The sequence below is a fragment of the Eleutherodactylus coqui genome, chromosome 3, assembly GCF_035609145.1.
Source record: "Eleutherodactylus coqui strain aEleCoq1 chromosome 3, aEleCoq1.hap1, whole genome shotgun sequence".
NCBI lineage: Eukaryota > Metazoa > Chordata > Amphibia > Anura > Eleutherodactylidae > Eleutherodactylus > Eleutherodactylus coqui.
Genome location: NC_089839.1, coordinates 308,698,977 through 308,720,398, shown reverse-complemented (window position 1 = coordinate 308,720,398; position 21,422 = coordinate 308,698,977). Strand labels below are relative to the sequence as shown.

Genomic DNA, 21,422 nt, shown 5'->3' with positions numbered 1-21,422 from the left:
ATTAATAGGCAGGGGTGGGGCCTCACATGTATGGCTCGAAACAGTATAGCATTAGGCTCCACCCCCACCTGCAACACTGCCCGTCCCGGTCACATGCTGTCTGCAACGACAGCAGCTATTGTGAGCAGCCCCTTTAAGGGTCCCATCAAATGTAACAGAAAACTCGGCGATGGACAAACCAATCTTAGTACAAGGGTGACATTTGCACCAATTCCGTATGTTGGGTTGTGTTTACACGGACGAGAGCGAGTTGCACCCCAGATTTTTGGGTGAAACTCACATCACACAACACACGGACACCCCGTCTGTTTACAGGAGACTGAAGATTACAACTCCTATCCTCGTGCGAGACGCACAATAACCGGCCACGCCACAATCTTTCTACCGTGTTCCCTGAATATAAGACCCTGTCTTATATTATTTTTCTCCCCAAAAGAGGTACAGGGTCTTATTTTCGGGGGATGTCTTATCATACTTACCCATCAGGCGCCGTCCGGGTCCCTCCCGCTGGTCTCCATAGTTCTGTCAGGCTTCCTTGCAGTTCTCAACCCCGATCAAAGATCGCTTGCTGATAAGGGGATTTGTAAACCCCGCCTCCAGCAAGCGATTGCTTTGATTGGTCCTCGAGCGTCGTGTCTCAGCCAGTCACTGCGGCGCTTGATGAACCAATCACAGCCATTCACTGTATCTTACAGCATTGATGTGAGCGACGCCTCACCCGTGTAAATAGACGGAATGTGCCAAACTCGCATGAGAATATCGGCCGTGTAAATACCATCTAAGATTAGTTCATGGCAGATTTCTCTGCCACGTGTGACGGCACCATAAGGAGCAGCTACACGGTAGCCAATGAGGACTGACTGGATGGTCCTCTCTTCTCCACATCTAATAATATACATCCTAGCTGCAGCAGAACCTCTTGTCAAAGAGGAGTGGGATGCGTCTTTAACAAGAAGAGGTTCTGCAGCAGCTTAGTGCGCTATAAAGTTCGTTTCAATTGGAGAATCCTTGGGATAGGTCATCAATAGTACATCAGTGCAGGTCTGCTGCCCAAGACCCAACAGATCAGCTTCTAATTGGGCCGGTACACTTGTGCCCTGAGCTGATTTCTGCAGGAAGCAGACAACTCCGTTTACACTGCAGTGGCCGGCCTTGGTATTGCAGGCAAAGTTCTCATTAAAGTGAAGGGCCTGTAATACCAAACCTGGCCACTGCAGTGGGAACAAAGCTGTCTGCTTCCTGCTGAAATCATCTCAGTGCACCACCGCAAACAGCTCGGGCGGAGGTCTCGGGCAATGGACTTGCGCTGATCTACTAATGATCGCCTGTCCTAATAGTTTACAACTGGACAACCCCTTTAAATCAGGATATTCCTTTTTCTCTTACAAATAAGACCTTGTCCCAGGTGTGACCTCAGAGATCTGCAATCCAACTGCCCTGACTGCACCGAGTCTATGGAACAGTCCATAATGGTAGGGGGTCCATTGTCCTATATATAAGACCCCCTTACTATGTATTAGGACATGCAACGTCCTAATACAGCGCCTGCCCATTATATAAAAGATGTCCCCCTCCTGTCCATCGGGGGCGTACTATCCGCAGTCCCAGTTCCTGTGAGGACATCCGCATCGGCCTATTAGAACGCAGCAGACTGGATGGGTTGATGGAGCTGCGAGTTCCTGAGGTTTGGGGCCCCGAATGACAACATGACAGAATTAGAAGCAGGAAGAGAATGGCGTCTGCCAGGGGAAACGTTGGCCGCGGCTCCGGAATGCCGGAGCTTGGCTGTAAAACAAGCTTGAGGCTGCCGCATTCCTGCTGTAAGTGTAGATCCCATTGTCCTTATATAGTACCGGCTCCGGGCTGCAGCGGTGGGAGCGGATTGTAGGACTGGATACGACCCCTCGATGCACTTCAGGGGTCAAAAAGCTTCTGCAGTAACAGCGGCCTCTATTATATTGACGCACTGGATGGATTACAGCCGAGGCAAAGGGGGCAATTACCCCGGGGTGCGGGTGCTAAAAGGGGTTTATCCTGTATCCCAATGATCCTGAGACAGGTGCGTCCTGAATGGAGCGGGGGTGCGGGTGTCTGACCGCTGCTCTAGTCACATCTATGGGATGGAGGGAGACTGCAGAGTGCGTCCATCTCTCTGTGTGCCATAGACGATTGTTGGGGTTCCTGCAGGCGGATCGCAGCCATCAGACATTTTCAAAAGGGCAAATCTACATGCAAAATTAGCAATGCAGAACCGGCGGCGGGAGGCGACTTATTACTTTTTCTCCCGACATATCCCCCATTGAAAAGCGCTAAACACGCGTGCCGATCCGCGGCCCTTCACCTACATAGCGGTGCTGCAGATTTCTGCCATGATTTCTGAAAGCGGAATCCATACGGAAAGATCTGCATTGACTTCCGCCGTCTGAACATTGCCTTACAGATATATCACGAGGAACTATGGCGCAGCTCAAGACGTAGGTTGTAAACGGATGCCTCTGACAGATACCAGGCAGTCGCATCCGTCGCCCAGAGATGTTTAAAGGGGCACTAACTTTGACACAAGCAGTAAATGAGCAGAGGTTCTCTGCACTCTCATCATTTCTGGAATATGCTTGCATTACGTGTGAAGTGGCTGCCACTAGGGGGCACCCTTCCAGCTTCTCTGCAATCTACTGTCTGCCGTTACACACAAAGTAACAGGGGCACAGGAACGTTTCCTTGGCAATGAGGGGGGAGAAGCTATCTTCACAAGGAGCTCCCATGCACTGGAGGCTGCAGGCTGACAGATCTGCAAACACTGTGATAACAATCTCTGCTTCTCCTGCTTGTGTGTCTGTACACACATTATATTGGGTTTACTCATTATTTGGCCAGAATGCCTGTATCTTCCTGGGAGAGCAGAGTGGCAGGCATTTAGATACTGATACTGTGAAACGCGGCATGGGAAGTCAGGGCAAGGAAATCAGGACAGTGAACTACTGGCAGAATAGTAGGCTTACTACTCTGATAGCGGACAGCAAACAGCAGGGCAACAGAAAAATGGGGAAGAACACCTGAAAATCAGAACTTACAGACATGAAAATGTACAAACAGCAGCAAATGAGAGCAAGGAGAACCTGGAAAACCTGTTAAAACTCAAGTACACTTTAACGTATAGAGTTTTTACTGAACTCCGTGGGATGGAATAGAATAGTCTACTAGGGTACCTTGCATTACGCTAACATATACCGGCCATATGGAGGCCAAACAGACACTCTATAGGCCTCCGCCCCCCTATGGAAATGTTTAGCGTGTACTCAGAGTTTCCTCCGTGCACACGGTAAACGAGAAATGTGCATGAGGTGCAGCCCACCCGCCGCGTCTCCAGCCCTGCATTGCAGGAGATCCCCCCAGTATAGCGTCTAGCAACATCCTCATGCAGGAACCACGGAGGTCTGTATTCAGAGTATAAACTAGACGACCAATCACGGTGGGTTTCACCTAGCGGGACGCTGCGCCGATCTTACCCGCCGTCCTGCAGGGATGATGCTCCTCTCTCAGGCTGATTTTAATGGGGCTGAACTCTCCTCCCGTCTCGATCTTAGGAATGGAAGTCTGAAGGAAAGAAAAGCGAAAACTTATAACAAGGACGAGATGCAGAGGGCGGAGCCTGGCGCCCGCCGCCACGGGCAGAGCGACAACGTAAACCGAATGCCCTCCATTTATATCTATAAAGTCCACCATTCTGCCCGGTTAGGGCTCATTCACACGGGTGTATTTACGCTCCGCGTTACATGCAGTTTTTTTTACGCACGTAATACGGACAGAACAAACTTCATTGATTTGTATTGAACACGAGGCAGCGAATACACGCGCATAAAAACCGCATCCGCGCCAAGTGCACATATATACACGCAGTGAAAATGCTTCATGCTGCGTGAATGAGACCCTCATGTCTTTGTGCTTTTCTGATACAAAGTTCCTAGGAGATGGCGCACGGGATAGTGCTGGGCGACGGAGCAGAAGGAGCAGCGGAGCTCCGTGTCGCAGAGGTGCTTCTTCAGCAGGAATAGGAAAAAAGCTGATTGGTGGAGGCGGGGAAGCAGCAGCAGTTCCCACCGGCGCTCACCACAAATCAGCGGCACGTACGGGCGGCAACAGGGAGGAGAGAAATGGTAAGTGATTTGTTCACGCGATGGCGAGTTTTTTTGCGTGACCGCACATTTAAAATCACAATCGTGCGAACAAATGCCGAAGCGCCGGATTTCGGCATATTTGCTTTATAAGATGCAGAGACTTTTTTCCTCCACTTTGGGAGGAAGAAAAGTGCGTCTTTTAAAGCGAAAATACGATACTTAAGGCCCATTTAGACACAACAATTATCGCTCATAATTAGCACAAAGTCATCTTTTGAGCAATAATCGTTGCGTGTAAATGTGCCCATGTTTCAGTTTTCTGCCGAATGATGGATTTTAGTTCGGCTTGAAATCCGTCATTCAGCAGAAGAGCTGATTAGATGGACTGCACGCTGTGCTCTGCCTGGGGAGCGCTGATTGCATTGTCTCAGCTGTCAGCATCACCGTAGAACAAAGAGAATGTATTCAGAGAACAGTGGGAGGTCTGTTCTCTGAATACAGCTTCTGGCGGCTCACCCGCTACTAATAGGCATTAGTACCAATTAGTAGATTATGCAAAATGATCGCTCAAAAGCCATCTTTTAAGTGATTATCTAGGTGTCCAAATGCACCCATACAACCAGAACAGCCACCTTTCTGCTCATCGTATGGCACCACTTACCTGCATGAAATACTAACGGTTAAAGCTGAAGAGTCAGCCAACGTTACACCTTCTCCCTCACACTGATTTCCTTGTGTGTCTCTTCACCTTTCATGAACCAGTGAGCTCTGGACAAACAAACAATGCTATGTACATTTAACGGCCCCTTTATTAGCGCCCTCAGCCCTCTCACGATTGGGGATTCCCCTGTATGGTAATTCCCCCCGTGACCCCGGAGTGCGGCACAAAATCACGTGACAAGTTTTCCGTGGATCAGTTTTAGTGTGAATCCACATTAGATGGGAAAATCCAGCGATCGGAGCGACTTCCAACAAGCATCCAGGGAAAGGGGATCCTGTGGATGGAAACAACTTATTACTGAAAAGGAGTCGGAGGAGGATGTCAAGAATCGTTCTGACCGACAGGCTGCAAAGTGAAGTAAACAGCAGCTTTGAGTAGCGTGTTGGGCTCCTTTGGCCTTCAGAACTGCAGCAATTCTTCATGGCATGGATTCCACTGGGTGATGAGATCGTTCTGCAGGAATATCGGCCCGTGCGGACAGGAAGCTTCTTGTAGTTGCTGCAGATAAGATGGCGGTGCTGACATGTTCTAACCGGCTGACAGGAAGGGGTCAGCGATTCATGCTGCTTGTGCCAAATTCTGACCTCCCATCAGCAACAGAAATCTGGATCCATCTGACCAGGAGATGTTTTTCCGCTGCTCAGTGATACAAGTTTTGCGCTCTTTTGCCCGCTGAAGTCTCGTCTTTCTGTTTCTCGTAGACACAATGGCGCTGGAACCCGTCGTCTGCTGTTATAGTACATCCGTGCGGAGGAACATGATGTTAGTTGGAGCTCCAGAGTTGTACTCCGCTGACTGCGCAGCCTGTTGGTCAGAGCTATTCCTGACATCCCCCTCCGACCCCTTTCAGTGATGAGTTGTTTCCGTCCACAGGATCCCCTTTCTCTGGATATTTTTTCTTGATTACGCCGTTTTTGGTACACTTCCCACATGAACAAACCCCACCAGTACAATCCTGGCCCCGGCTAGTCTAGGCGCTGACCGGGCCTCCAGGAAGTCGCTGGATTTTCCCATTTCTCCGCACCCATTCGCACTCCCATGGACTATCAGGAGGTGATGTTTACCGCTGCACTTTCTGGGATTTCTGCCATAGATGAGAAGGTAGATTTTACTTGTGTGTTTAAATAATTTGTTTACAGATCAAATAATCGTTAAGATAATTAGTTGAAGAACTGGAGTCTTCTTATCGGAGCGTTCGGCGCCCCCGCAGGAGGGAGGACTGGGGAACTAGTTATCTCTGCGCTGATAAGGATTCCTGTAGTCTCAGGATCTGGATGAGTTCCGATGCCAACTTTACATGAAGCGCTCCCCGGCGTCTGCTGGTGTGAGCGTCCGCTCACCTGTGCTGAACCCACACCATGCCGACACAAGAAAGGGACCCACATAGAAGGGGCGGGCATTCAATTGTATTCACATTTTTCAATCCAGTATTCGGCCTCCTTTGACCTCAAGGACTGCAGACCCCCTCTGCGGCCGATTCCCACCAAATACCCATAGATGTGTGGAGAGATTTGTCTCCATTCATGGAAGAGAGCTTCAGATAGTGATGGAATAAATATTTATTCCATCTCTCTTATTTGCATATTACCCAGAGGAGCGTGCATGGCCATTTGAGTCTCCTCACTTAGTTTATAGTATAGTTGCTCTCCCTAAGGAGAAAAGATAGCGTTTCTGACCCCAGATAGTGATGGAGGATGATAGGTGTGTTGGGCGCACGAATACAGAATTCTAGTTCATCCCAAAGATGCCCGATGGGATTGAGATCCGGACTTTGGGCAGCCAATGAAGTCTGCAGACGTTCTGCGCCTCCACACTGGGTGCCGTATGACATGGTGCTTAGTCATGTTGGTGGAGACATGGAGCTGTACCACAGTATTACCACAGGGGAGGTGATGCCGCATTGTCCGGGATGTCTCTGTGCCCATTGGTGGTGAGGGTGGACTTCACTATAACCAATGGTCCCAGTCCTTCCCATCAGAAACCCTCCACCATAATAGAACATCCTGCAAAGCTCACTGTTAGAACGATGGAGTCACGTAGCAACTGTCACACCCAAGTGCCGCCATCCGATCGGCAGATGGTGTCCTGTGATTCATCCACAACACTTGCTTCCACTCACTTACAGTCCGTCGCTCTGAGCCCCATCGCAGCACCGCTGTGCATTCACTGCTGGGATGTTGTGTGCAGCCGCTCGTCCTTGGTAACCCTTCACATGCCAGCCCTACGAAGGGTTCTGGTACTAATGGATGTTCCGACGGCCTGTGAGACCCCCTGAGCGAGGGCAGACAATATGTGTGAGGTCTTCACTCCTCATACAAGGCTTCATTGTCCACATTTTATCAGTTTATGAGGTCTCCCTAAACGTGGCGGCACCGCACACACCGGATGGCTTACATCTCCCAATAACATGGCCAACAGTGAACTCTTAAAAGGTCCAGAAGCTGCGATGTCCGTACTGATTAGTTGGTGACATCCCACCACAGACCCCGTTGTCTGCTCTACACCTGGTGAAATCCCCCCACCAGACCCTGTTGTCAGCTCTACACCCGGTGACATCTCCCCACCAGACCCCGTTGTCAGCTCTACACCCGGTGACATCTCCCCACCAGACCTCGTTGTCAGCTCTACACCCGGTGACATCTCCCCACCAGACCCCGTTGTCAGCTCTACACCCGGTGACATCCCCCCACCAGACCCCGTTGTCAGCTCTACACCTGGTGACATCCCCCCACCAGACCCCGTTGTCAGCTCTACACCTGGTGACATCCCCCCACCAGACCCCGTTGTCAGCTCTACACCTGGTGACATCCCCCCACCAGACCCCGTTGTCAGCTCTACACCTGGTGACATCCCCCCACCAGACCCCGTTGTCAGCTCTACACCTGGTGACATCGCCCCACCAGACCCCGTTGTCAGCTCTACACCTGGTGACATCCCCCCACCAGACCCCATTGTCAGCTCTACACCTGGTGACATCCCCCCACCAGACCCCGTTGTCAGCTCTACACCTGGTGACATCCCCCCACCAGACCCCGTTGTCAGCTCTACACCTGGTGACATCCCCCCACCAGACCCCGTTGTCAGCTCTACACCTGGTGACATCCCCCCACCAGACCCCGTTGTCAGCTCTACACCTGGTGACATCCCCCCACCAGACCCCGTTGTCAGCTCTACACCTGGTGACATCCCCCCACCAGACCCCATTGTCAGCTCTACACCCGGTGACATCTCCCCACCAGACCCCGTTGTCAGCTCTACACCTGGTGACATCCCCCCACCAGACCCTGTTGTCAGCTCTACACCTGGTGACATCCCCCCACCAGACCCTGTTGTCAGCTCTACACCTGGAGAAATCCCCCCACCAGACCCTGCTGTCAGCTCTACACCTGGTGACATCCAACCACCAGACCCCGTTGTCAGCTCTATACCCGGTGACATCTTCCCACCAGATCCTGTTATCAGCTCTACACTCAGTGACTTCCTCCCAGACTCCATTGTCAGCTCTACACCTGGTGACATCTCCCCGCCAGACCCCGTTGTCAGCTCTACACCTGGTGACATCTCCCCACCAGACCCCGTTGTCAGCTCTACACCTGGTGACATCTCCCCGCCAGACCCCGTTGTCAGCTCTACACCTGGTGACATCCCCCCACCAGACTCTGTTGTCAGCTCTACACCTGGTGACATCCCCCCACCAGACTCTGTTGTCAGCTCTACACCTGGTGAAATCCCCCCACCAGACCCTGCTGTCAGCTCTACACCTGGTGACATCCAACCACCAGACCCCGTTGTCAGCTCTAAACCTGGTGACATCTCCCCACCAGACCCCGTTATCAGCTCTACACTCAGTGACTTCCTCCCAGACTCCATTGTCAGCTCTAAACCTGGTGACATCCCCCCACCAGACCCCGTTGTCAGCTCTATACCCGGTGACATCTCCCCACCAGACCCCGTTGTCAGCTCTACACCTGCTGACACCCCCCCGCCAGACCCCGTTGTCAGCTCTACACCTGGTGACATCCCCCCACCAGACCCCGTTGTCAGCTCTACACCTGGTGACATCCCACCACCAGACCCCGTTGTCAGCTCTACACCTGGTGACACCCCCCCGCCAGACCCCGTTGTCAGCTCTACACCTGGTGACATCCCCCCACCAGACCCCGTTGTCAGCTCTACACCTGGTGACATCCCACCACCAGACCCCGTTGTCAGCTCTACACCTGGTGACATCCCACCACCAGACCCCGTTGTCAGCTCTACACCTGGTGACATCCCACCACCAGACCTCTTTGTCGGCTCTACACCTGGTGACATCCCCCACCAGACCCCGTTGTCAGCTCTACACCTGGTGACATCCCACCACCAGACCCCGTTGTCAGCTCTACACCTGGTAACATCCCACCACCAGACCCCTTTGTTGGCTCTACACCTGGTGACATCCCCCCACCAGACCCTGTTGTCAGCTCTACACCTGGTGACATCCCCCCACCAGACCCTGTTGTCAGCTCTACACCTGGTGACATCTGATGGTTTCTGTACTGGGATCTCGTGTGATCCTCTCCTTTAAACCTGATGCTCACGCATCACCTGACCGCACCGAAAGGCAGGGGGGGCCAATACTTTTGTCAACATAGTGTATATGCTCTTCATTCAGCTGTTCACTTGTACTCTGAGTTGTAGATTTCACGGTCTTGGAATACAAATCTAATAAGCTGCTTTGTTTTTTTTTTTCTGTTTTGGTTAGAAAATGCAAAAACAATCCAGCAGTTTTACCTTTTTTGCATTTTCTTTTTTCCTGGTTTATCATGCAATAGTAATAACTTAAGGGGTTTTCCAGGCAGCGCTGACAGTGACAGCCAGGCTGCAGCGGCATCGGAGTGGAAGTCGCTGCTCCGACCCCTGTGTAGTGGCCACTGCTTGTAATTGCAGGCGCAGCTTTATTTGAAATCAATAGGACTTGTGTCTGCAATTACAAGCACAGCAGATGCCACTGATTTCAGTGACAGCCACGCCTGCAATTACGAGGCCGGCCACTGCAGAATAAAGGCTTTTACGTGTCGCCGCATTCTGAGAGCCAGAATGACTTTTTTGGTAAATGTAGCCGCAGGATGGTCAATTTTTTTTCTCCCACAATTTGGGAAAAAATAATTTATTAATACATTTTTATCCTTTTTGAGGGATTGAAGAAAGAAAATTGCAGTTCCACCTTTGCTTTCCTTTTTTTGCATTTGATCAATTGGTGGGGGGGGGGGGGGGGGGGGGTTAAAACTTAACTAAAAATCTTTTTGCGCTCTGCTTTTTACTTTCTTTTGTCCTTAAGGGATCTGAAGTAATCTACTGCTCTGAATTACATGGGGGACATTTCTAAAACATTATATGCCAGTTTCTGTATGCTGGTCTTTAAGGAGTTAAATGGGCTGTCCTGAGATTTTATCATATCGCTTAGCATTAGAACAGGAGATAGGTGTTTGATGGTTGGGGGGCACAACCAGTGGGACCACTATTAACCCTTTCCAATCCAATTTTGGATTCAGGGTTTCCTAAAAGGCTCTCTCTTTTTGCTGTTATACCACGGTGCCATCTGCTGGCTAAAGCCAGTGTGTGCGCCAGAGAGGCTCCAACAGTCGAGTGGCTCACAATTGGAGGGAAGAATACCCTGTCGGAGGTCTTCTGACATTGGAGCTGTACAAGCTTCAATCAGAATGTAGGAAGATGGCAGACTGTGGATTGGAAAGGGTTAATCCCAAGAATAGCGGTCCAAAGCCCCCTTCAGGAAGGCGGTGGAGCATGCACTCAGCTGCTCCCCGTGGGACTGCCATGGATTGCACTGGACCTACTGGCCTTCACTAAGTGTGACAAACAAAATATCAGGCATGTTTGACTTTGTATCATGATGGATCCGCACCTTAAGAAGTGGCCTCCAGACAAGGTCGAGGTGTTTGAAAGTATCCGGCACCCCGAGAGGAACCTCCCGCTGGTTCTGTTCTTGCTTCCTGCTGGTCGGGGTCTGTATATTAGTCTTGTGTGAGCGAATGTCCCAGAACATCACCGAGCTGCAGGACAGAGATTGTGTCACCGGGAGTCCAAACATGTAGTGCTTCAAAATATCCACCCTACCCGCCTCTATATCTACCCGCCTCTCTGTCTATCTCTCTATATCTACCCGCCTCTATACCTACCCGCCTCTCTGTCCATCTCTCAATATCTACCCGCCTCTCTGTCTAACTCTCTATATCCACCCGCCTCTCTATCTACCCGCCTCTCTGTCTATCTCTCTATATCCACCCACCTCTCTATCTACCCGCCTCTCTGTCTATCTCTCTATATCCACCCGCCTCTCTGTCTATCTCTCTATATCTACCCGCCTCTATATCTACCCACCTCTCTGTCTATCTCTCTATATCTACCCGCCTCTCTGTCCATCTCTCTATATCTACCCGCCTCTATATCTACCCGCCTCTATATCTACCCGCCTCTATATCTACCCGCCTCTATATCTACCCGCCTCTATATCTACCCGCCTCTATATCTACCCGCCTCTCTGTCTACCCACCTCTCTGTCTACCCACCTCTCTGTCTAACTCTCTATATCCACCTGCCTCTCTATCCACCTGCCTCTCTATCTACATGCCTCTCTGTCTATCTCTGTATATCCACTGCTCCACATCCCCCCACCTCCATATCTACCCGCCTCTCTGTCTACCTCTCTATATCCACCCGCCTCTATATCTACCGGCCGCTCTGTCTATCTCTCTATATCCACCCGCCACTATATCTACCCGCCTCTCTGTCTAACTCTCTATATCCACCTGCCTCTATATCTACCCGCCTCTCTGTCTAACTCTCTATATCCACCCGCCTCTATATCTACCTGCCTCTCTGTCTATCTCTCTATATCCACCCGCCTCTATATCTACCCGCCTCTCTGTCTAACTCTCTATATCCACCCGCCTCTATATCTACCCACCTCTCTGTCTATCTCTGTATATCCACTGCTCCACATCCCCCCACCTCCATATCTACCCGCCTCTCTGTCTAACTCTCTATATCCACCCGCCTCTATATCTACCCACTTCTCTGTCCATCTCTGTATATCCACTGCTCCACATCCCCCCACCTCTATACCTACCCGCCTCTCCACATCCCCCCACCTCTATATCTACCCGTCTCTCCACATTCACCCGCCTCTATATCTACTTTTGTCTCAGTGTGGATTTAGTACCATGATTCCTGCGATCGCCCCTCTCTGTAAGTCACTAGTGCCATCAAGAAGTGAATTTTGTCTTCAGCCTTTTTGATCCTTAAGATCCCCAAATTGTAGCTGCAATTACCGATCCCAGGGTCCGGCCGACTTCTCACCATGACATATCTTACACTATAGCCCCCGAGAGCTGACCCGCTGTGCTGTCCAATATCAGTGGTCAGAGGATGAACTACAAGAGCCGCCACTTACATACAGCATCCTAGAGAAGAAGGGGTTCACCAGGACTTAACCATGAATGGTCTCTCCTTAGGACTGGCTGCTAGGTCCGACCCCATGATACCCGGTGAGCGTAAATGAGGGACTGAGACGCAATGTACATAAAACGTATTTATAGCATGTGTGCGCTTCTGCAAAACACCACATGAAATAACTTTGCAAACTGTCGAATTAAAATAACTTGCTGTTTTGTGGCTGCAGCTCCTATGCAGAACTAAGTGTCTCCGTGGTTACAGACTACAAACAAACCCCGTGTCGTCTGACTCCGCAGTCAGGTCCGGGACCAGTTGTATTTTTTAATGGTATTATTTAATGTACTGAAAAACTTAAAAAGATTTTGAAGTTGAGTGGAACGGGGAAAAAAAGCCATTCTGCCTCACGGTGCGCACTGCTCCACTGATGGTAGAACTTTATTCTGCCGGTCGGTAGTTTTTTGTTTTTTTTTGCTGCACTACTTTCAAAAAGCAAAACATTTTCGGGAAAAAAATACAATTATTTTCTGCCGCCGTCTTCTGACAGCCGTAACCCTTAGAGTTGTGCGCGGCTCGTCTTTAGCGGGACGTCCTGGAGTTTCTATCGTCGAGTCCGTATGACCTTACTATTAAATTCTATCTTGCAGGCAGGGTGACTAAAAAAGCGCAATTCTGGCGTTGTGTATTTATTATGACGGCATTCCCCATGCGGGGTACATAATGTGGGACTTTGATAGGACGGACTTTCTCGGACCGGATGATACCAAATATGCTTTTGTTTTTTATTTTATTTATTATAAATATGGAAAAAGGTTTTTTTTTAAAATTATTACCTTTTATTTTTTTCTAATACTTTTTTTTTACATTTCTTTTCACATTTTTGTAAGTCCTCGTCGGGGACTTTGGCTTGCGATGGTTTGATCACTCATACAGTATACTGTCATACCATAGGATTACATTATAGCACATTCTGACAGGCAGATGGGCCACAGGCATGCCTAGATAGGCAATCAGTAATGGCAGCCATGGGAGCCTTCAATCTTCTCATCGTAGGGGGGCCAGTCGGGCCGCCTGAACACCGATCGGGGCATTTAAAGGGTTAAAAGCAGTGATCAGCATGAGCAGTGATCACGGCCGTTGTGGGCGGGTGTCCGCTGTCAAAAGCGGCCAGCACCCGCATTGTATGGAGCAGCATCGGCTTCCCATCCCGCTCCATACAAACCCTGCACACTCAGGACATAAATATACATCCAGGGGCATGAAGGGGTTTAAAGAGATTATCCGGGACTTACATATTGTATATCCTTTGGATAGGTTCTCAATATCAAAATGGTGGGGGTCTGTTGCTCGGAACCCCCACCACTGATCAGCTGTTTGAAGTGGTGGTGGCGCTTGCATCACTGCATACCAGGCACAGTGCCGTACATTTTATAGTGGTTGTACCTGGTATAGCAGCTCAATGCCATTAACTTGTCTGGGACTGACTGCTCTCAGACCATGTGACCAATGAACGTGAGATCACAAGCCCAAGAAGAGGCCGCGGCGCTCACGTGAATGCTGTGGCTTCTTCAAATAGCTGATCAGAGGGGGCCGCAGGAGTCCCACCAATCAGATACTGATAGTTTATCCTGAGGACAGGTCATTAATATCTTAGTCCTGGAAAACCCCTTTGACTAAGTATATATGCATTTCCGGACAGCAAAGACGAACCTTCGGGGTGAACCAATGCACGGCTACGGTCTTATGCAGCTAATTCGCACGCGGTATTCATGGCTCCCGTCAATCGTCCCTGTCTGCAAGCTATATTATGCGCCTGACTACATTACTCACTAGGACTCTACATAAATCAATCCGCAGGAGGACACTTGAAAGCAAAAACATGTAATTTGCATATGTTTACCCACGATGCCTGAGCGCAGGTTCAGTCATGCTCCAATTATTAAAACAATGCAGTCTGGGGTCATGTAAATAGTAAGAAGCAAACATTCCCAGAAGTGCTTCGCTGATACTGGAGTCATGACCTCCGACCCGACAGAGCCGTGATCAGTACGATGGATCCCCTGTAGACCCCCAATACCGGCGGCTCATCTATATAATGGGGTCCATCAGACTCCGACTGTAACACAGGGCTGAATATCATCAGGTCATGTAAGGAGGCCACATACCAGTCGGGCGAACACGTGACCAGCTGCACGCAGTAACCACTTTTATTTTCGTATGGATATCCAGTCCGACTGATCTAAAGACCGAAAACATAAAACAAACAAGGGTTTACCAGAAATTACTGTTTGCATAAACTAGAATGATATGGCGGCATTTGTATTACATTCTGGCCAAAGTCCACGACCCGGGGTGACAGAGAGGTCTTGGCATCTGGGAGATATGGGCAAGGATCACATTAACATCTCATTTACATAAAAAGTAGAATCATTTTGTACATTACTTATTCAGTATTTACACTCCAGAGCTGCACTCACTATTCTGCTGGTGGAGTCACTGTGTATATACATTACTTATCCTGTACTGACCCTGAGTTACATCATGTATTATACCCCAGAGCTGCACTCACTATTCTGCTGGTGGAGTCACTGTGTACATACATTACTTATCCTGTACTGCTCCTGAGTTACATCCTGTATTATACTCCAGAGCTGCACTCACTATTCTGCTGGTGGAGTCACTGTGTACATACATTACTTATCCTGTACTGCTCCTGAGTTACATCCTGTATTATACTCCAGAGCTGCACAGAATAGTGAGTGCAGCTCTGGAGTATAATACAGGATGTAACTCAGGGTCAGTACAGGATAAGTAATGTATGTACACAGTGACTCCACCAGCAGAATAGTGAGTGCAGCTCTGGAGTATAATACAGGATGTAACTCAGGATCAGTACAGGATAAGTAATGTATGTACACAGTGACTCCACCAGCAGAATAGTGAGTGCAGCTCTGGAGTATAATACAGGATGTAACTCAGGATCAGTACAGGATAAGTAATGTATGTACACAGTGATTCCACCAGGAGAATAGTGAGTGCAGCTCTGCAGTATAATACAGGATGTAACTCCGGATCAGTACAGGATAAGTAATGTATGTACACAGTGACTCCACCAGCAGACTAGTGAGTGCAGCTCTGGAGTATAATACAGGATGTAACTCAGGATCAGTACAGGATAAGTAATGTATGTACACAGTGACTCCACCAGCAGACTAGTGAGTGCAGCTCTGGAGTATAATACAGGATGTAACTCAGGATCAGTACAGGATAAGTAATGTATGTACACAGTGATTCCACCAGCAGAATAGTGAGTGCAGCTCTGGAGTATAATACAGGATGTAACTCAGGATCAGTACAGGATAAGTAATGTATGTACACAGTGACTCCACCAGCAGAATAGTGAGTGCATCTCTGGAGTAAGGTTGTGTGTCTGAGAGCTCTGCTGGTTCCAGGAGCAGTGCACTATTTCTGGGCTTGTTTGCTATGGAGTCTCGTGCTTCCCCCCCCTGGCTCCGGTCAGGAGGGGGGAAGAATGAACCCCAGGAGGGGAGAGGATCTAGCCGGGGTACAGGCAGCGTCACCCAGACTCCCCGGAAGGACGTGGAGCACAGGAAGACCAGAGGCCAAACCAAGAGCAAGGTCAGTGCTGCAAAAACGCCTACAAGTGCCAGCTGGGGAGAGCATAAGAGGGGTGAATCTGTGACCGCCATGGCGTCTCGGATAGCTGCGAGTTTAAAAGACTTTAAGGAGGTCGGAAAGCAGCTCCAGAAATATCGCAGGGAGCTACAGAGTGCCCTCAGCGATTTGGATAAGGCCCCACGGGGAAAGAAGAAAATTACTGCAGCGGAGAGAGTTAAATCCTGCAAGGAGGCAGTAGATTACTACAAGGAGGAGAGGTACAGGATACTGCAGGCCAGCGGCCCATTTAAAGAAAAACTCTTAAATGATGAGCGATTTTCTGGAATGGCGCACGTGAGCAGCAACAGTAGCTCTGATGAGTCGGAGGATCCACAGGAGGGGATGGCGGTATGTTCAGGGGAGCAGCCGTCCCTACAGCAGAGGGGAACTGCAGGGAGCAGCATTCCTGCAGAGCAGGTTAGCCTGCCCCCCACATCGGAGGAGTCCAATGCCGAGGATGCAGACGACGACAGCGACAGCAGCAGCGGTGAGGGGGCCCTCATCATGCAGCAAATCATGCTGCAGGAGTCCCCAGAAAGAATGCACAATATGTACTTTGGTGACGACATGCCTGAAACATCTACGGGCAAAAAGAAACAGAAAAAAAAGATGAAGACGACCGTGCAGGAGAGGTTTGTGTACGTCACCAAGCACTCCGGTCCGGCTGCAAAGTCAGATCGGGGTGCTAGCCCTGGTAAACCCCTAGTCCCGGGCTCTGCAGTGGGTCCGATGCAGGGGACTGGGGAAGAGAGGGTTAATGCGGCCCAAAACTCCATTCCTGCTTGTGCCAGTAGTGGGAATGGAGGCGATAAGGAGGCAGAGAAGGTCCGTGGGAAAGATGGAATGAGGGGTCGCGGCCAATCCGGAGGTGCTGGTGCTGATGGCTGCCCCCCAGTGGGAGGGGGGGGGCAGTCTGGCATCAGGTTCCACCAGTGGCGGCTTGGCTGTCCCTCCTGTGTCCCTAAAACGCCTGTCAGGTGCAGAGGGGGCGCAGTGGGTGGTGGCCAGGCCTGTCAATCCTCCCACACATCATGATAGTATTGCGGTAACATCTAAGCAACTAAAAAGTACAACAAGTCCCAGAATGGCTGGGAAAGTGGGCGAAGCCAGGGCTGCAGAGACGGCTCCTACCGACAATCATACGGGACTTAGGACTGGTTCTGTCGGTCTCCAGCCTCAGCCCGCTGGAAAGTGTACTATTAAAAATAAAAGTGAAGCAGGTCCTGGTCCAGCAAAAGGAAAGAAAGGTGCGAGTGGTGTGATGGATATAACTGTTAGTGCTACCGCTGCCCCTGCTCCCGCAGAGGCTCCAGGAGCTCCGGATGCCCCCAATCCCCCGGGAAGTATGCCATCAGCTGTACGGGAGGGTGGGGCTTCGGGTAGTAGTCAGGGGATGGGCCAGGATCCAGTCACCCCTCCAGCGGCGACAACAGCTGGTAGAAGTTATGCCAGTGTCGCCGCTGGAGGGAGGGGGGATGCGTCCTCCTTGTCTTTGGGCTCTGGGGACGGTGTTTTGCAACAGCGCCTCCTGGAGGCCTTGAGGAGGGGGGAGAGCTCGATGAATGTAGGGGGCAGAGTTGTGGATTTGTCTCTCTGGGTGGAGAGACATGGTCTTGGTGCCTTCCGAGAACAAAGGGGAGAGACCTTCTGGTCCCTGCCGACAACCGGGCAGGACATTGGCCGTAGGAATGTGGCTCGTCTTCAGTGGAGAGGCAATGACGCGTGCCCATCCAGGAGTAAGGTGGTGGAGCTTCTGCTGAAGATGGGTTTCAGGGCAAATGACATCTATGCCCTGATCCATCCTTACGGCACGTCTGAGTTCGACATCAGCTTTGTTCGCCCAGAGGGCCTCGAGCTCTTTTGGGGGAACTACGAGTTGATGAAGGACGAGCCCGGCTGGCGCGGTTTCGCTGCACAAGTGGTAACCCGCCAGACTGGAGTCAAGAGAGTGACCGTTTTGACTCGTAACGAGTCCCTCTCTTGTTACGATATCATGACTTGGATAAGTCGGTACGGAGAGGTGGTGGATATGCTCAATAAGAACCGGGACGAACACGGCATCTGGTCCGGAGCCTGGACGTTTATGGTGAAACTTAAGCGTTCAGGGAATTCGGTGGCCCACATACCATCCGCAGCCTTCCTTGGCAGGGATCGTATCTTGGCCTTCTACCAGGGGCAGCCGAAGCTCTGTCACAAGTGCGGCGACCCCACACATTTGAGTGCAGCCTGTAATGTCATCAAGTGCGCTCTGTGTGGCGAGGTAGGTCATCTTGCGGCATCTTGTACAGAGATTAGGTGTCACCTGTGTGGTGACCTCGGTCACCCATTCAGTCGCTGTCCGCGCTCTTTCGCCAATGCGGTCAGGGCCCCAGTGGAGGAGAGCCATGAGGTTGCTTCTGCAGGGGAGGGGACCAGCAGAGGCGATGGGGCCCAGGAGCCAAGGAAGAACAAACATGCTGGGGCAGCCAAGCTAAGGCGCCAAGAGAAGCGCAGAAGGGGCAGGGAGCTGGTGGAAACCCAGGTGGCAGGTGGGTCAATGCTGGCCCCTGCTCCGGACGCAAATCATGTGGCTGAGGCTCCAGGGGACAGGGAGCTGGATGAGGAGGTCAGGAGGATCCAAAGGGAAGAGGCTGCCACTTATTCAGATTCTTCCCACTATGAAAGTGTGGGTGAGGGCAAGGATGAGTGGCAAAAGAAAAAGCGTAAGCAGGGCTCCAAGAAAATGAAAAAAAGGGAAGGGAAATCTTCCCCTGTAACGGGCCAGGTGCAGGAAGGCAATCCAAACTCTCCTCTTGTTGGGCTCTCCAACAGGTACCAAGCTCTCTCGTCCTCGGAGGGAGAGGTGCCTAGGACAAGCGTGGGGTCTACAGGGGGTGCTGAGCCTTCCTCTTGTGGGGGTTTGGTGACCTCCAGGGGGAGGGCTGGCCCAGAGCCCAGTGGCAAGGAGGACGAGGTTGAGGAGCCCCTTGCCATGGACCTTTCAGTGTCCAAGAAACGTGGCAAGGGGTCATCCTCAGACCCTGATGAGAAGGGGGGTGGGAAGAAGAAAGCCATCTAACTCAATCACCAATGATGGCGGCACCCGCTCCGTTGACGCTGGCATCCATTAATGTTGCCAGCATTAAGTCTGATATGGCTAGATTTGCGGCCTTTGATTTTCTCGGCCGCGTTGAAGCCGACATTTTGTTTTTACAAGAGACCAGGCTGCCAAATTTGGCAGCTGTGCATAAGGCAAGGAAGGAATGGAGGTCTGGTCCATCTTACTGGTCTCTTGCGGCTGAGCCATATAGCGGAGTGGCGGTACTTTTTACCGCAGCGGTTGAATGCCGACGGGTTATTGAGTTAGAAATAGGGAGGTGCCTGATCCTGGATGTTCTCATGAAGGGACAAGAGCTTCGGCTAATCAACATCTACGGTCCCCAAACCAAGCGGGACCGCAAGGATCTCTTTATGAGGATCAAGCCGTACCTTTTTTCCAGTCGGCAGGTGATCTTTGGGGGTGACTTTAACGCAGTCACGAGGACCCGTGACAGGGGAGGCTCCCTAGGCAAGCTGACTTATGATAGCGTCGCGCTTAATAGCATAGCTAGCGAAGCTCGCCTGGTGGATGTCCACATCCGGCACACCCCAGGCCACGCGGGTTTCACCTATTATAGAGGCGAGTGCAGGTCTAGAATAAACAGGTTTTATTTGAAGGAGGAAGCCATCTCTTCACCAGTTTCTGTTGTTCAGGTGGAATTCTCCGACCACTGTCTGATTTTGTTTTCCCTGAATGTTGCAGAGACCCCCCGGATGGGTAGAGGCTTATGGAGGCTGAATTCATCACTCCTGGAGGAAGCAGAGATAAGACAGTCCTTTGAGGATTTTCTGCAGAGCCAGGTACCATTACTGGATCTTTGTAGCAGTAAGTCAGAGTGGTGGGAGATGTTCAAGATCAGGGCGGCGAGATTCTTCCGCCAGCTCTCTAGCCTCAGGAGCCTGAGTAAGTACCGTCTTTATCAGGGCCTGAGGAGGAAACTCGAGCATCTCGTCTCGACTGGAGGTAGCCGCGAGGAGATCTCCAGAGTGAAGTCTTTGCTCAAAGGGTGCCAGTATAATAGGCACGCATCTTTGGTTTTTGAGAGGGACTTCGGGAAGTACCACTCGCCCGACCCTTACAGAAACTGCAAGATGTCAGTGAATCGTAAAGTTGTCACTGGACTGATCGACGATACGGGATCTCTGAACAGGTCCAGATCAGGGATTCTGGAAGTCATCAGATCCTTCTACTCGCACCTTTTGGGAAAGAGGGATCTAGATCGAGATGTGATGTCGGCTTTCCTGGCTGAAGCTGTTCCTGAGCCAGGGGATGACATCTCCTTTAATATTTTGACAGAGGAGATCAACATAGAGGAAGTTAAACTGGCGATTGATGGGCTTGCGCTCAAAAAATCGCCAGGACCGGATGGCTTAACATCTGAGTACTATAAGACCTTTAAGGACCTCTTGAGTCCCCTCTTGACTGAGGTTTTCAATGAGTGTCTTTCCTCGGACACTCTCCCAAAGTCAATGAGGAGGTCGGCTTTGATCCTTCTGTCAAAGGGTAAAGACTCGAGCCGTATTGAGAACTGGCGTCCCATAGCGCTTCTCAATACGGACAGGAAGGTTCTGGCAAAAGTGCTGTTTAATCGGCTGGTCAAGTTTGCACCCCGGCTCCTCTCGGGCGCCCAGCATTGCTCTGTTCCAGGCCGTAGCACCTTTAGTGCTGTTCTAGGTGTCCGGGAGGCAGTGGAGCAGGGTAGGGCTGGTCACTGGGAGGGGTACTTGCTGTCCTTGGATCAGGCCAAAGCGTTTGATCGGGTTAATCACGAGTACCTCTGGTCTGTTCTTCTGAGATATGGCCTGCCAGTGGGGTTTGTCAATTGGCTCAAGACATTGTACGCGGGGGGCTGAGACTTTCCCGCTAGTGAACGGTTGGGTCGGCCACCCATTTGAGGTTGGGTCTGGCGTCCGTCAGGGTTGTCCTCTGAGCCCCTTGCTGTACGTGTTTGCCATTGATCCTTTCCTTAGGATGATTGATGGTGGGCCTATGGCGGGGGTCGGGATGGATCGGGCGGTGCCGGAAGCCTCCCTCAGGGTGGCAGCGTACGCTGATGACGTCACCGTCTTTGTGTCCTCGAGGGGGGAGGCAGAGTACGTGATGGCAGAGGTGGATCGCTACTCGGAAGCATCCGGGTCCGGCATCAACTGGGATAAGTGCGAAAGTCTCTGGTTAGGAAGGGGAGATCCTACATTTAGTCTCCCGGACACCCTTCCAGTGCCCCAGGACTCGGCTAAAGTTCTCGGCATCAAATTTGGCCGGGGAGATTACCCCATGCAAAATTGGGTGGTCAGGCTCGATGGTGCCACTCAGAAGGTGGCCCAGTGGAAGGGGTGGTCTTTGACCCTTCGGGAAAGGGTTAACCTGATCAAAACAT

General features: G+C 51.0%; 1 protein-coding gene across 2 annotated transcripts in view; it reads right to left on the bottom strand.

Annotated features, from left to right (window-relative positions):
* DNAI3 (dynein axonemal intermediate chain 3) overlaps positions 1–21,422 on the bottom strand; it is a 68,778-nt gene that overhangs the window by 10,836 nt on the left and 36,520 nt on the right. For both annotated transcript variants that reach the window (XM_066597875.1, XM_066597876.1), the window contains exons 14-16: positions 14,454–14,527; positions 10,742–10,889; positions 3,507–3,594 (exon numbers count right to left, since the gene is read on the bottom strand). In XM_066597875.1, the coding sequence (XP_066453972.1) occupies positions 3,507–3,594; positions 10,742–10,889; positions 14,454–14,527 (310 nt within the window). The remainder of the gene's footprint in view (positions 1–3,506; positions 3,595–10,741; positions 10,890–14,453; positions 14,528–21,422) is intronic.